The 14,331-nt window shown below is 46.7% G+C and overlaps 1 protein-coding gene across 11 annotated transcripts in view; it reads left to right on the top strand.

The window, feature by feature from the left end:
* Window positions 1-14,331, top strand: part of FRMD4A (FERM domain containing 4A) — a 565,649-nt gene that overhangs the window by 487,119 nt on the left and 64,199 nt on the right. For all 11 annotated transcript variants that reach the window (XM_019738286.2, XM_019738288.2, XM_074324782.1 and 8 more), the window contains one exon: window positions 12,361-12,437. In XM_019738286.2, the coding sequence (XP_019593845.1) occupies window positions 12,361-12,437 (77 nt within the window). The remainder of the gene's footprint in view (window positions 1-12,360; window positions 12,438-14,331) is intronic.

Below are 14,331 nucleotides of genomic sequence, written 5' to 3'. Positions count from 1 at the left end.
CCTGGGGAATAGGGGGCTTTTGTCCTGGACTGCCAGCTTCTTTTAAGCAATTCATTTTACTGAGTTTTTACCAAAGAGTGTCTTATGAGTCATGATTAATCCAGACTAAGATTTACCAGTCAAAAATAGCAGAAAGGCAAAACGGAGCTCCTGGTCAGTCTGTGTTCCTCCCCAAGCCCTAGGCACCCACAGACCCATTTTTCTGATTCTTTGCCCTTGTCTATTCTGGACATTTCATATCAATGGAATCATAATCTGTGGCTTTTTGTGTCTGGGTTGTTTCACTTAGAATAATGTTGTCCCAGAGAGCAGCTTCCAGGCTCTTGGCCTCATGTGGAAAGGTGCTGGCTCGGTTATTAGAAGGCCATCAGCTGTGATCAGATGGCCATCCGCTGTGGCTGGGTGGCCATCAACTGTAACCAGGTAGCCATGAGCCACTAATATAACTGCCGTGGCTGAGCTAGCAAGCACGGATTGCAGTTGGCAAGTGGGGTTGGTTGGTTGGCAGAGAAGCGGACAGTGGGTTGCACATCATGTGGCTCCTGCTTCCCGTGTCTCCAACCCAGCCGCCAGCGAGACTATAGCGGTGTGACTCCCCTACCTATGGCTCTACGGGTGTTCCTTTTTGGCATAGCCACATCCTGTGTTCTTATGTGGGGAGCGGGAGCTGAGACCCCGCAGGCCACCCCGCACGACACCAGGCTGAACTGATCTTCCTGACAGTGTGAACCTGTGTGACACCAAAGCCTAGCACCGCCAGAAACGTATCCCTGTAAACCAGCCCTCACTTCCCAGCGCCCGCAGGTGGGGCTAGAGGACTCAGGGAGGGTCCAGCCTGCCCCAGGCCATGCCTGTCAGGGAGCCTCAAGCCGTCGGCGGCCGTTCCAGGTGGCATGAGTGGTACGGAGTCACTCCAGTTCAGGACTAGGGTTCCAGCTTGAGCCCATGAGCTCCTGAGACCGTAGACTTCCCCCTTTTACTTTGGAATCCAGTGTAGTTCAGTTAGAGCAACCAGAATGAGGAAGGGTTGGGGTTCTTGAACTGGCCCTCCCGGCCACTTGCCTCTTGCCACAGCCCTTGCAGTTTAGAAATGTATTTTTAACCAGATGTCGAAGCTCAACCACTGATGGTTCCTAATGTCGTGGAAGTTGTCTGAATTGTGAGCAAACAGATAAGGGTTCAAATACCAGCTCCTGCCATTTACCATCTGTGTGACTTTGAGAAAGTGATTTAACCTCTCTGGACTTTGGCTGCCATAATACCTACCTCATGAAACTCTTCATTCATTCACTCAACTCAACAAATAATTATTGAGTGCCTGATATGCCCCAGGCATTGTGCCAAATGCCAGGAAAATACTTTCCAGAAGCTTAGTCTGGTAGAGAAGACATTTGAGTAACAAGGACAGTTGCAGCCCAGGATGATAACAGCTTTGGCAGAGGGGTGCATATGAAGACCTGGGAGAAGCAGCCCAGATTGGGGCTGGGAAGTGTGATGGGTTAAGAACAGCCCTGGTGGAAAGAAAGTGGTTTAGGGCAGGCTGCTGAGTAGAAGGATCCATTTCCTCCTTTGCTTTCTCCCCCCACCCCAGAGTCCCAGTTTTCCAAGATGACCTGCCTGCTTCACAATTCCTCGAGGCAAACAGGATCAAAAGCAGAGCTTTAAATAGGAGCAGCCCTCCTGGAAAGACAGAGATTCTAGAATGAAGTCCTCACCTCTGGAAAACATGCCCTCAGCTCTCTTCTTTCTGGGAGGAAAACGTTATGGAGCAGATACAAAATTGCTCCAGCAAAAGCATCCAGAGAAAGAAGTCAGCTGCAGAGATGGCTCCTCCATGCCTCTAGCCAGCTGAGGGTTTGGACCCTCCAGCAGAAAGTCAGGCCTGAAGTGGGGCAGACCCTGGGCTCCCCTCTCTGCTGGCTGCAGCCACCATTGCAAAGCAGCCAGCAAGCCCACAAGTGTTCTCAGTGGCAGCCTGACTTGAAAAGCAAGCTGCCAACACCTGGCCCAGTGCCTGCTCAGCCTCCAAGCTTCCTGGGATGCTTTCCAACCAGGAGAGACTGGAGCTCACACCTGACATCTCTGCCTCCACCTGGTACCCACAGAAACCACGTCTCGAGACCTTACCCTCCCTGGCAAAACGGGCCAACTCTTGAAGCACTGAGTTTTACAGTGCACACAGGCCACTCTTAAATAATCATTCCCAAAGAGCCTTGATGGCTTACTCATTTCTTTTAACTTTGTGTCACACAGATAAGGGGGTATTGTCAGTTCAACCTTTTTTTTTAGCTTGATTACACAGGTTTTAGTAATGAGCACATACCTTTGTTTCCACATAGAGCTAGTGGCCAACCTGTTCTCCATCCTATCTCTGTCTTCTGTGGAATCAGATGCGATGCCACACCTCTGGCCAGAGCTACCAGGCATAAGAGGCAATGGTCAAAGTGCCAACTCCCCACTCCAAAAAAGAAAAATACAAATTTTCCCCAAAGTCTGCCCTCCAAAGTAGTCAAAACAAAAAAAGCCTGAAAAACAAAACAAAACAAAAAAACAACCTACAGCAATCCAAAAAGAGGCAGGTTTTTGCCGTTGCGGGTTAACTGGCCTATCAGAATTCAGGTGTCAGGTGCTCCTCAGACTAATTCCTTCTTTGAAGCCTCCCATTGGCAAAAGTCAGCAGGTATAATTAGCCTTGACCTGTTTTTAAAGGACAGCCTGGAGCAGAGGGAGGGGAGGCTGCACACAATTGGGCCACAGTGCCTGCTGCTAGAAAACCCAAAGCCAGACCCAGATGCTGGATGACTGGCCGGCTTCTCCAGTTGAACAGAATCCTCAGACATGCCCCAGAGGCCACTCTGAGGAGGGAGGAAATTACATCAGGAGGCTGAGGATAAGACAAAAAAACACTTTCAGCTTCTCTTTAAAGATTTTATATTTGTCAAAGTTTATGGTACATCTTTCTGCAAGAAAAGCCGAAGTACACAGAAGAAAATCATATATATAGAGAGGGGCTCTCCCGGGAGAAAAAGAAAAGGAAATTGAGTCCAATGGGGAGAAAAAAATGGCCTGTTTCTCTCTAGGCCTGCTAAGTACTTGTTGACCCCTTTTCTCTGTTTTCCCTAGTAATGGCTCATCAGGCCAAAGCTAAAAGGGTTTTGATGGGTTAAAAAGAGCCCATCCACGAAAGGGTCAAGGCCTGGTGCTCTGGGCATCTGTCATTGAATTAACTGAATTAATTTAGAGCTTGTGTCCTCCGACCATGAGGAGGAGGCAGCTGGCCAGGGGGACATCTTGCTCCCATTAGGTCTGGCTGTGGAGAAAAATTAGCCATTGTTTTCTTTGCTGGGGTTGTGGCCCGCTCAGGAGATAATCGATGCCAGGAGCTCTTTCGGTGCAGGTAAGGAAGGATACACTCATACGCACTTTGTAAGCGAATTATCTGGGAACACAGTCCGCCTCTGTTGGAGGGCCTCATTTGGTTCCCAGTATAGTCCATTCCATGCACTACTGAGCCGTATTGCAATAGAGCACTTTCTTCCCGGGGCGAAGGTTTTAAGATGAGAAGTCAAAGCAGGAAAATGGTCAAAACTGCCACAGGTCAGAATTGCAGAGGACCCAGGAACTAGCTGGGTAAGAACTGGGACTGACGAGCTCAAAGACAATTGAGTGAACGCCAGCTCACATGGCTCCAATGAGAACCCGGGTTGAGCCTATGCTTACATTGTAAAAAATCCAATTAATAGAAAACACTTTTTAAAATGCCCACAGTACCCTATCAGCCATCTTTTAAAGAAAATTACGCAAACCTGTACTTTGGGCTGATACATATTCAAAGTATTCAGAACTTTATTTTTTATATTAAGAATAATATTGGCATGTAAATGGTAGAGGGGAAGGAACATACTAATAGCTAGTATTTATTGAGTGCTAATGCAATACTAAATAATAAATGTACTGGGTATCATTTTAAGCACTTTATATGTATTAATTCACTAATATGGCAGCCCTATGAAAATGAAACTCTTGTTAGTAGTAGTATTTCAAAGGTGAGGAAACTAAGGCAAATTATATTGCCAAGGATACACAGCCAGTTAAGTGGTAGACAGTGTGGCTTTGAAAACCATGCTTTTAATCAATGCTATTCTGTATTGTCTCCCATAAGTAGGAAACGTTTAAAACAAGCTACTTTCTTTTTAAGTTGCAAAGAGAAGCAGTGGGACATTCCGGGGATTTGTAATGCTGACCTTCATACCCAGGCATAGGCTGTATGAATGCCCACGACACACCTCGCCTTGTACAGAAAAGAAAGCTGAGATGCTGAGGGACTTACAGATCAGGACTGTCACTGAGGCCTCTTGACTTCCAAGCCAGCATTCTCGCCCCTAAAAGGGAGAAACTGAAGCGGTGGAGAAAGAGTGATGATCATGAATGTGATTATCTGAGACAGAAGCAGAAGACACAGCTTAATACGGGGGTGCGGCAACGTGCAGTTGTAAAAGCCTGATACAGAAACTGTGGATGACTTCTTTCTTTCTTTTTTCTTTGAGATTACATTGGTTTATAACATAAGTTTCAGGTGTACAGCGTTATAAATTGGCATCTGTACGCAGCTGCTTGCAACCAGCGTCTGGTTTCCATCCGTCACCATACATGTGGCCCCTTTTCCCATGTCACCCTTCCCCCACCCGCTGCCCCTCTGATAAGTACCCATTTGTTGTCTACATCTGAGTTTGTTTTTGTTTTTGTTTTATTCCACATATGTGTGATGTCACACAGTATTTGTCCTTCTCCATTTGACTTACTTCACTCAGCACAATACCCTCAAGGTCCATCCATGTTGTCACAGATGGCAAGATTTCATCTTTTTGAAGGCTGAGTAGTAGTCTGTTGTGTGTGTGTGTGTGTGTGTGTGTGTGTGTGTGTGTGCGCGCGCGCGCGCATATATACACCACATCTTTTTTACCCATTCATCCATCATTGGACACTTAGGCTTTTTCCATATCCTGACTCTTGTAAATAATGCTGCAATGAACACTGGGGTACATAAGTCTTTTCGAATTAGTGTTTTGTATTCTTTGTATAAATACCCAGAAATGGAAATGCTGAGTCATAAGTCATTGTATTTTTAATTGTTTTGAGGACGCTCCATAATGTTTTCCATAGTGGCTGCACCAATTTACATTCCCACCAACAATGCACGAGGGTTCCCTTTTTCTCCACATCCTCAACAACACTTATTTCTTGTCTTTTTGATAATAGCCATCCTTACAGGTGTGATGTGACATTTCATTGTGGTTTTGATTTGAATTTGCCTAATAATTAGTGATGTTGAATATCTTTTCAGGTGCCTGTTGGCCATCTCTATGTCTTCTCTGAGAAAATGTCTATTAGGTTCCTCTGCCCATTTGTTCCTCTGCCCGGGTTTTTTGGGGTTTTTTTTTTTTTTTTTTAAATTATATGAGTTCTTTATATATTTTGGATGTTAATTTTTTATCAGGTGTATGACTTGAAATTATCTTCTCCCATTCAATAGGTTGTCTATTTGTTGTTGTTGTACAGGAGCTTTTTAGTTTGATGTAGTCCCATTTGTTTATTTTTCTTTTGTTTCCTTGCTGTTGGAGTCAAACCAGTTAGTGCCTGTGTCTTCTTCTTTGTATTTTATGGTTTAAGGTTTTCCATTCAAGTCTTTAATCCATTTAGAGTTAATTTTTGCGTATAGTATAAGGTAGTGGTCCAGTTTCATTCTTTTGCATGTAACTGTCCAGGTTCCCAACCTGACTTATTGAAGAGACTTTTCTTTCTCCGTTGTATGTTCTTGGTTCCTTTGTCATGAATTACTTGTCCCTATATGTGTGGGTTTATTTCTGGGCTCTCAATTACCATGTTTCCCCAAAAATAAGACCTAGCTGGACAATCAGCTCTAATGCGTCTTTTGGAACAAAAATTAATATAAGACCCGGTCTTATAATATAACATAAAATAAAATAATATAATAGAATAGAATAGAATAGAATAGAATATAATATAATGCTGTCTTATATTAATTTTTGCTCCAAAAGATGCATTAGAGCTGATTGTCCAGCTAGGTCTTATTTTTGGGGAAACACAGTTGTCCCATTGGTCTGTGTGTCTGTTTTACTGTCAATCAATAAAATATAATTTTGATTTCTATAGCTTTGTAGTATAGTTTGAAGTTGGGGAGTGTGATGCCCCTGGCTTTGTTCTTTTTTCTCAGGATTGCTTTGGCTCTTAGGGGTCTTTTGTGGTTCCATACAAATTTTAGGATTTTTTTTGTTCTATTTCTGTGGCAAATGCTATTGGGATTTTGATAGCGATCGCATTGAATCTAAAGATTGCTTTAGGTCATATGGGCATTTTAACGATGTAATTCTTTCAATCCACGTGCATGAAATATCTTTCCATTTCTTTGTGTCTTCTTCAGTTAACTATAGATGATTGTAAACTGCATGATGAAGTTCATTACTATATCACGAATACTGTCTACTTTGTGTAATGCATATTGATATTTTTAAAGAGCTTTGCAACTAGATTGCAAGCTCCTTACAAATATAAATATGCATTAGACATCATGTCCTTCATTTTCCTAGTAGCATAGGGCTGTACAGAGTAGACCCCACTGGAATGGTTGGAAAGGGGATGGGATTAGATGTCAAAAGCCTCAGGGCCTTGCTGCTCTCTTCTTTAAGCATAAAGAAAAATATATTGAATGCCTATGCAACTGATATAAATAATCACTGACATATGGTGTTAACCCACTAAAAACATGTACTTGTTTCTGTTGTTCCCTAGAATTGGTTGTCCCATAATAGCAGAACCTCATTAGGGCTCACCTGATAATATTCTCTGAACGCACAGGCTGGAGTTTCTGTGGCACACTAACATTTTAACTAAACTATCTAGTTGGGGTTTAGCGACAGCTCCTTTTGTCCTGTAGCCCTCAAGATGTGTGGCAACTCATTTTTATTTGCTGAAGTTATACATACACCTAGAGATTAGTAAGTGACAGCCCGGCTTCTAGAAAGTGAACAGAGCAGAAGTGAAATGAAGAAGTAAATGTTTTAGTTAGTATGTTTCATTCTGAGCTCAGAGGCTATTCCTGGTCACAAGTCTAATTCTTGTAAGACAACTCCTTGCTGGTATCTGGAAAGCATTCAGCATCACGGAGACTGCCAACGGCCTCTGAAGGAGTGATCATTTATTTAACCATCAGCTTGAAACAACTCAGTTCTCGCTCATCATCCAGTCTTCCTGGTGTGTTAGAAAGAAGCCAGGACAGAAGTCGCAAGAGTGTGTCCCGACACCAGTTAGTTATTGAAACTCTGCCGGTCCCTTTACCTCTCTCAGCTGAGCTTCCTTTATCTGCGGAAGGAGGAGGCTGGACCAGATGGCTGCTGGAGTTCTGTATAGTGGCTCCTCTAGGAGAAGCAGGAAGTTACTCAGAGAGAGGTCATTAAGAGGCTCCGTGACTCAGCCTCAGAGATAGGAGGAAGACAAGGCTCCCTGCAGTCGTAGTCAAGAATCAGAGCCACTAGAGTAAGCTTCCTCTCAAGCCTTTATTTCCACATGATTCTGAGAGCTCGACCACCACCCACATGCTGTCCGGCACTCAGTAAACATTTGTAAGGAGGAAGTCTCATGGAGTCAAGGCCTCTTCGTCTGTCCATGCTGTGCCTTCACCCACTCAGAACGGGGTGGGGGGACATTAGCCCTTTCCTGCTCCGACGTTCAGCTGTACACAGGATGTGGGAATCCAACAGACCAGCTAATAGGATCCAGTAACCAGGTCCTGTCCAGTAAGTGTTTACATGTAGTCTGTCGCACTCAGGGCTCAAAAGTGATATTTATTAGCCACTCTTGTTTGCTCTCTGAATAAATGTTTCCCATCTCCTATTTTATACATTAGGACATCGAGGCCCCAAAAGGGGAAATAGAGGATCCGTGATCCCTTGGGAATCCCAAGTCTAGGTCAGAAACTATGAACCCACTTCTCGTACCAGCCCTGGTCCCACTGATGGTAACAGGCACCGTCTCACTGAAACCACTTCGGATGGTTTCTCGGCACGTGTTTGCAGTGCAAGCCCAAATTATTTTCTTTTTCAAAGCCCAGATTATTCAGGTTGTTCTTCATCATGGTTTCTGTTGTTTGTTAGTCCTGGATTGAAAGCTCCTGAATACCAAGACGTCCTTTTGTAGACCACCAGAGGAATCCAGGTCTCTAAGAAGAGAAAGAAAGAATATTTAACATTTACAGCATAAAGGGGAAGAAAAACCACTATATAGGACTGCAAAGATTTGGTTTATACTTCCTACTTACAGTCACACTGTTGCTCATTTGTAAAAATCATTCCAGTCATAAAGTTAACCAGCCATTAGTGAGTAAGAACTCTTCCCACTAATTGGTGGGCCTGTGTGGAAAGGAACATAGTTAGAGGTTGGAGTAATGGGCCAGGTGCCCTTGACTCGTATTTCTGGTTCTGTCACTGACTTTCTGTGTGGCCTCAGGCAGTGTCCCCTAGTTTCTCTGGGCCTTGTTTTCCCCAAGAAGAAAATTTTCCCACTCACTCTTCTTGGGGATGCTGAAAGATCAAAGAAGGGACATTTGTAGAGCTTCTAAAGATGCCCAGATGAAGTGTACTAGAGAGGCCTTGATTTAGTAGGCATGAATTAATAAATCCTTTGATTACTGATAGCCCATGTGTTTTAGCTTCTAATTAGCTCCACGGTGTAATTGGCAATAGGAGTTACACTGAATCCTAAGGGAACCAGCCCAGTCATAGTGATTGTCACCTGTGTCTGATGGGTCTTTACAGTCACAAGGTACATGGAGGACGTCTTTACTGGTGGCAGGGTTATGATGCTGCACTGGGCAAGGAAGGCTCTCCTGCAGTGAAACTGAGTGTCAGCAGCTGCCCCAAAACCAGCACATCAGAGCCCTGTGTAGCCTGTTTACAAAGGGGAAGCAAGGTCAAACGTCTTCTGTTTATTTGCTTGTTTTTACGCTGCCAGCTTCAGTGGAGGCTTTAGCAGCTAGGGCCTCTGAGCTTTGGGGCACAGAGGCCTGAGAGCTAGAAACATGCAGCCCTCCATGAAGAGACAGTGCATTTATAACAAGGGGTGACCACACTGGGGGCCAACAGTCCCATCCACTGATTTCACAGATCTGCTCCCCAAACTTTCCCACCCACCCTCCCCTCCCCAAGTAGGGAGGAAGGATCAGGCTAGCACATGTACACCTCTTCTTCGGTTCCTGGGACCCTGCAAATGTCCCAATGCCATCCTGTCCTGAAAAACTGTCCCCCAGTCACCTCATTCCCACCCTCCCTTCCCAGTATTTCATTTGTAAAAAACAATTTTTGAAGCCTGCTTCCAGCAAACACAAGGGAAACCACAGCTCTGCCACCTGTTAGAAGATGTCTACAGGCCATATGTCATCCTTGGGAAAGGCTGGAGCCGGGGTGCCATGCCCAGGGCAAGAGCCTGGGTGGCAGCGGGAGGGTGCATGGGAGGCCCACAGCAGAGCAAGATGGCCTGGTTTGGGCCCTTTGGCTGAGGTGAGGCTCTCCCCCGCAACAGCATGAGGAGCACTTTAAGGGGAGTCCCCATTTGTGTTCTGTTTTGCAAGGATTGCGGGAGGGAGGAGCTGCCAGGAAGCTAACCCCTCTGAGGATTGACTCAGGGGTTATTCACCAGGCCAGATGGGGCTCCGAAAGAAAGGCCCAAGAGCTGTTTGCAAGCATGCTCACACCAGGTTTACTTTCCTCCTACTGGAGAGGAGAAAGCTCCTGGAGGTCTGCCCAGCAGGCACAGGGTGGGCACCTTACCCCAAGTGCTGCCTGCGGCACCAGCACCAACAGAGACCAAAGATGGAGACCGGGGACATAGTTTTCGGCCCCAGAGCAAAATGAAAATGCAGGGCCCCTCCATCTAGACTTATTGAGAATTTCAAGATGGTGACAGCAGAGTGTTAAACCTGGGGCTCTCAGGTCACATGCCCATGAAGTAGTCCTGGCCGAGGTGGGTGCAACACAGGGGCAGAGGGTCCCTGAGGGACTGCCTTCCATCCACCCTTTTCTTCAGAGGAAAGGGACAAGAGAGAGGGGCAGGGAGTAATTCTGTACACTTCCCTAGAGATTTCTAGTCCGCAAATAATCAAATTGTATTTTCTTAAAACCCAAAGTCAGGGCTTGAGTTAGGAAATTTAAGAAAAGGATAAATTTGGTACGCTTTTATTTGCCATGATTTGGGAGAAGTCAGAACAAACAGGACTCATGATAAGGTCTAAGTTCAAGTTCATTAAGCACTTACTTTGTTTCGATGCTGTGCTGAGCATCTGTTGCTGCTGAGATATACCCAGAAGGGGCCATTTTTACCATTTTACAGATGGAAAAACTGAGGCTAAAAGAAGTGCTGTCACTTGCCTAAGAGCAGAAATACAAGTTGGATGTAGATGAGCCTGGATTCAAACAGATGCCTACAGGCTGCAGAGACTGTGTGCCTGGCCACTTTAGTCTGTATGCGTGCAACGTCCAGGTTGTAAGGTCGGTGTCAGGATCCGATGGTTCTGGTGCTTTCCGTTTCCGGGCTGTCTGTAAGTCCAGGTGGAACGTCTATAAATATCTAACAACCTGGGGTCAGAGAGGAACTCTGGGTGTTTTCATGGAGGGATTTAGTATAGCAGAGCATCAGCTGGGAGCTGAGACTCCGACCTGTCCTTTGAGTCATACCACCTCTCCTCAGATGGCATTTCGTCTGTGACCTGACACAAAGCTGTCTGAGCCAGTGCAGGGCTTTGGGTCACTTGCTTTCCTTGAACTTTCTTTTCACCCACTTGGAATTACCCCTAAAGGGGGAAAGAAAATGGCATTTTCCCTTGGCTTCAGAGTGTCGGGTACTTGGAGCTGTGGGCCAAGGAGGTGGCTCTGTAAAACAGGAGGATAGAGGTTCTCTACTGATGATGCAAGACAAATAAGCATAAAATTCTGCCAAGCAGGTTATGAGGAGAAAAGAATGCAGCCATTCTAGAAACCGTTTTTTATTCCAGCCCCTTTGACAAAGGGGTGGAGTCCTCTGACCAGGCCCTGACTAGCAGTGTCCTGGGCCTGGGAGGGTGGGGCTGACGGGACTGGGGAAACTGGCATCACATGTTTAAGGAGGGGAGACCGTGAGCAGGTCAGAGAGAGTCAGGAGCCCCAGATGAGAAGGTTCTGGGTTTAGGAAGAAACTGAAAATTATATGCCCCTGGCAAGACCCTGGAAGGGGTCAGCCACTCCGGGATGGGAGAAAAGGGCAGGGTTCTTACTGTACCCGTCTCTGAGCAAAAATAAACTCAAATTCTAAATATACGGAAGGGCTGCAGTATGCATCGAGTATAAATATAAATAATGTGTGCATAACTTGAACCTCTTTGACATCTCCCAGAGGGTTAGGAAAGGCAGCCCCCTCCCAGAGCAGTGCTGCAGCCTTAATTACTCCCAGTCACTCAGTCAACTTCTTAGTTAAGGGTTCTAACTCTTGGAAGGAGGCATGCCCACCAGGGCCTGAGGAGGGGGCCATTGGAAACCCTCCTTACTGCCCCCATTTCCGAACTGCCTTAATACTCTTTCTCACCCTCCCTGCGCGAGTCCGTGGTGGCTGCAGCAGGACCCTTGGCGTTCTTTGTGCTGCAGAAAGAAGCCCGGGCTTGACAGGCTCGTATTGTTATCTTGAGTTGCCTACCCCAAAATAAGGTCAAGGCAGCCCCCGCCCTACGCGAAGAAGCTTCCTGAGCTGCTAGAGCACCAGGGTGAGTCGGAGCGCTCACACATTAGTGGGCAGGAAGTGGAGTCCCGGTGGGAGGCTGGGAATTTGAGCGCCTCCCCATTTCAGCACTGGAGGGAGGAAGCCCCAGGCAGCCCTCCGCGCAGAAGGCTACTGCTCAGCACTCGCTCCTCGGCTCCCTCCCGCCAGCCCGCCTTCTCGCTGCTGCTCTCCCCGCTCTCCCCTCCCCTTGGAGGGAAAAGTCTGCAGAGCTGGGAACTGTCTAGGAGAACTCAACAAAGGCAAAGCAGCTGGCAACAACTTGAAAAGAACTGGTTTTGTTCCTGTTCAGAAAAACCTGCAGGAAAATCCACACCCACGTTGCCGGGTTTTGAACTGGAGAGCGGCGTGAGTGTGAGTGTGTGTGTGTGTGTGTGTGTGTGTGTGTGTGTGTGTGTGTGTTAAGAGCCAGAGGAGGCGCAAACAACTGTGCAGTCTTTGCTTTGATAAGGAAACTACCAGCTGTACGAGTTCAGTAATAAAGAGAGGACGGGGCCGTGAACCAACCACCCCTGAATTTAAACTGCATTGTTTCCTGTCCAGATATTCCAGTGGAGACAGTTGGAAAACCTGTATTTCAGAGAAAAGAAGTTTTCTGTGGAAGTTCATGACCCACGCAGGTAAGCTAGGAAAGTCCTTTTCTTCTGGGATTCCATGGCCCCCCCCGGCATATTACTTATATTCTTATTTTTGTGCTGTCATTGTTGCTGTTCATTTTGGCAGGGGGAGGATGGGTGGTCATAGAGAATAGAGGTCAAATCAGACGTAAAGCTTTGTTTTGTTTTGTGTATGTTGATAGACGTGGTGGGTTCAAGTGTGTGTGTGTGTGTGTGTGTGTGTGTGTGTGTAGTTAGCGATTCCACAATCATCGCGTCTGCCTACACGTGTTACATGCTCAGATGTGTGGAGCTGTCTTTACATGCCGGGCATTTAAGGGAAGGTCTGTAGCTCTTCATCACCAACACCAAATTTAACTGGGCAGCGGGCTGCGTCCTTTCTTTGCCAGAGGAGAGTCTGAATGTTGGCTCCTCAGAGCTTCTGAAAATGTGTCAGGTCGGATAGTCTGCCCCCAAAGTGATTTGCATGTGAAACAGTTGAGCTAAATTGCTTGGTTCTGTGAGCGGTAGTGTTAGGTGTTAGCCTTGGGGGTGGACGCAAGAGGAATGCAGTTCTTTTCCTCGCCACCTCACACCGTACTTATCCCAGGCAGCACTGTGTAAAAATCGGTGTTCCGAGTCAGATGCCAAACAATAGGGTCCCCGTTTGCAGTGCAGTAAGCCCTGCGTGGAAGGTTCTGGGGGCAGTATGCACCGGCTGCTTTTCCTCTCTTTGTCTGCTGGTGGCCCTGGAGTTTAGGCAGCCCAGAAACAGCAGCAAAATTCCGTGAAAACAGTACTGACACCTAAGAATCAATCGCTTTTGATAAGTCCAAAAGCGGATTTACAGCAAGAAGGCAGTCCTGGGAAGACAGGGAAGATCAGACTCTATAGAGGAGCAAATGTGGATTTTAGGAGCCATTGGTTCCCCCGCCCAGGCCTGGGAGTGAGGAGTTGACACAGCCCCTCTCACACATGGCCTCTAGGCGCTTAGGAACAAACTGCCGTGCCTCTCGGAGAGCTGAGGACAGGAGACACAGTCTAAGGCTTGTGTGTGGTCTATCCCTGCAGCCGGTGATAACTGACGTGTAATCTGCATGAAACAGCCCCTCTGGGTAGGGGAAGAGCTCAACCCATGCCCCACCGTCACTACTGGATGGGACGTTCAAGCAGAGAACATTTTAGTGCTGTGTCCCGGCAGTCAGATGAAGATGCACGGTAGCACTGAGCAGAAGCAGGGCTTCTCCAGCTTTTCTCAAGAACCTGTGAGGGGTCTCACAGTCCCCAGACCCTGCTTCCTATGAGTAGGGACCCACTTGTGCAGGGCGAGTGGGGGAGGGAGAGACACCGAAAATCACAGTCCAGCCAGGAAGGAAGGCACCGTTACTTGTCCAGGTGAACTGTACCAGACCAGAGTTTCAGGAACGTGGGAGGAGGGGAAACTTATGTAAAGAGAGCGAAATAAATGTTGCCACAGTGGCTCAGATGCAGCAAGGGGATGCTGGATAGAATGAAAACTAGAGATAGGAGAGTCTAAGGGGCCAAGCATGTGGACGAGACGGACTCTTCATGCCTGTGCTCTGTTGGGAATTCTGCTAACTCAGGTGCATTGGACAAATGCTTGCATGGGTCGCTGTGTGTGTAAATTCCCTTCCCTTTGCTCACCCAATGCCCAGGGATATAGGAAAGGTCCAAACCTCACACATTACTATTACATGGGCTTTTCACCTATTAATCAAAAGTGATCGATCTCATAGTTGTTGGGTAGCTTCTGTGTTTGGGCACATGGAGACAGGGTCCACTGCCCTTAAAGAACTTGTAGCGCATCTGGGGAGACAGGCAGAAGAAGGAACATATTCACCGGGTGCAGGCACTGTTCTCAACACTGTTCTCATTGGGTCTTCCCTGTAACCCCAGG

Source organism: Rhinolophus sinicus, linkage group LG02, assembly GCF_036562045.2.
Source record: "Rhinolophus sinicus isolate RSC01 linkage group LG02, ASM3656204v1, whole genome shotgun sequence".
NCBI classification, from domain to species: Eukaryota; Metazoa; Chordata; class Mammalia; order Chiroptera; family Rhinolophidae; genus Rhinolophus; species Rhinolophus sinicus.
Note: the sequence above shows the minus strand (reverse complement) of the source record. Positions and strands in the feature narration are given on the sequence as shown.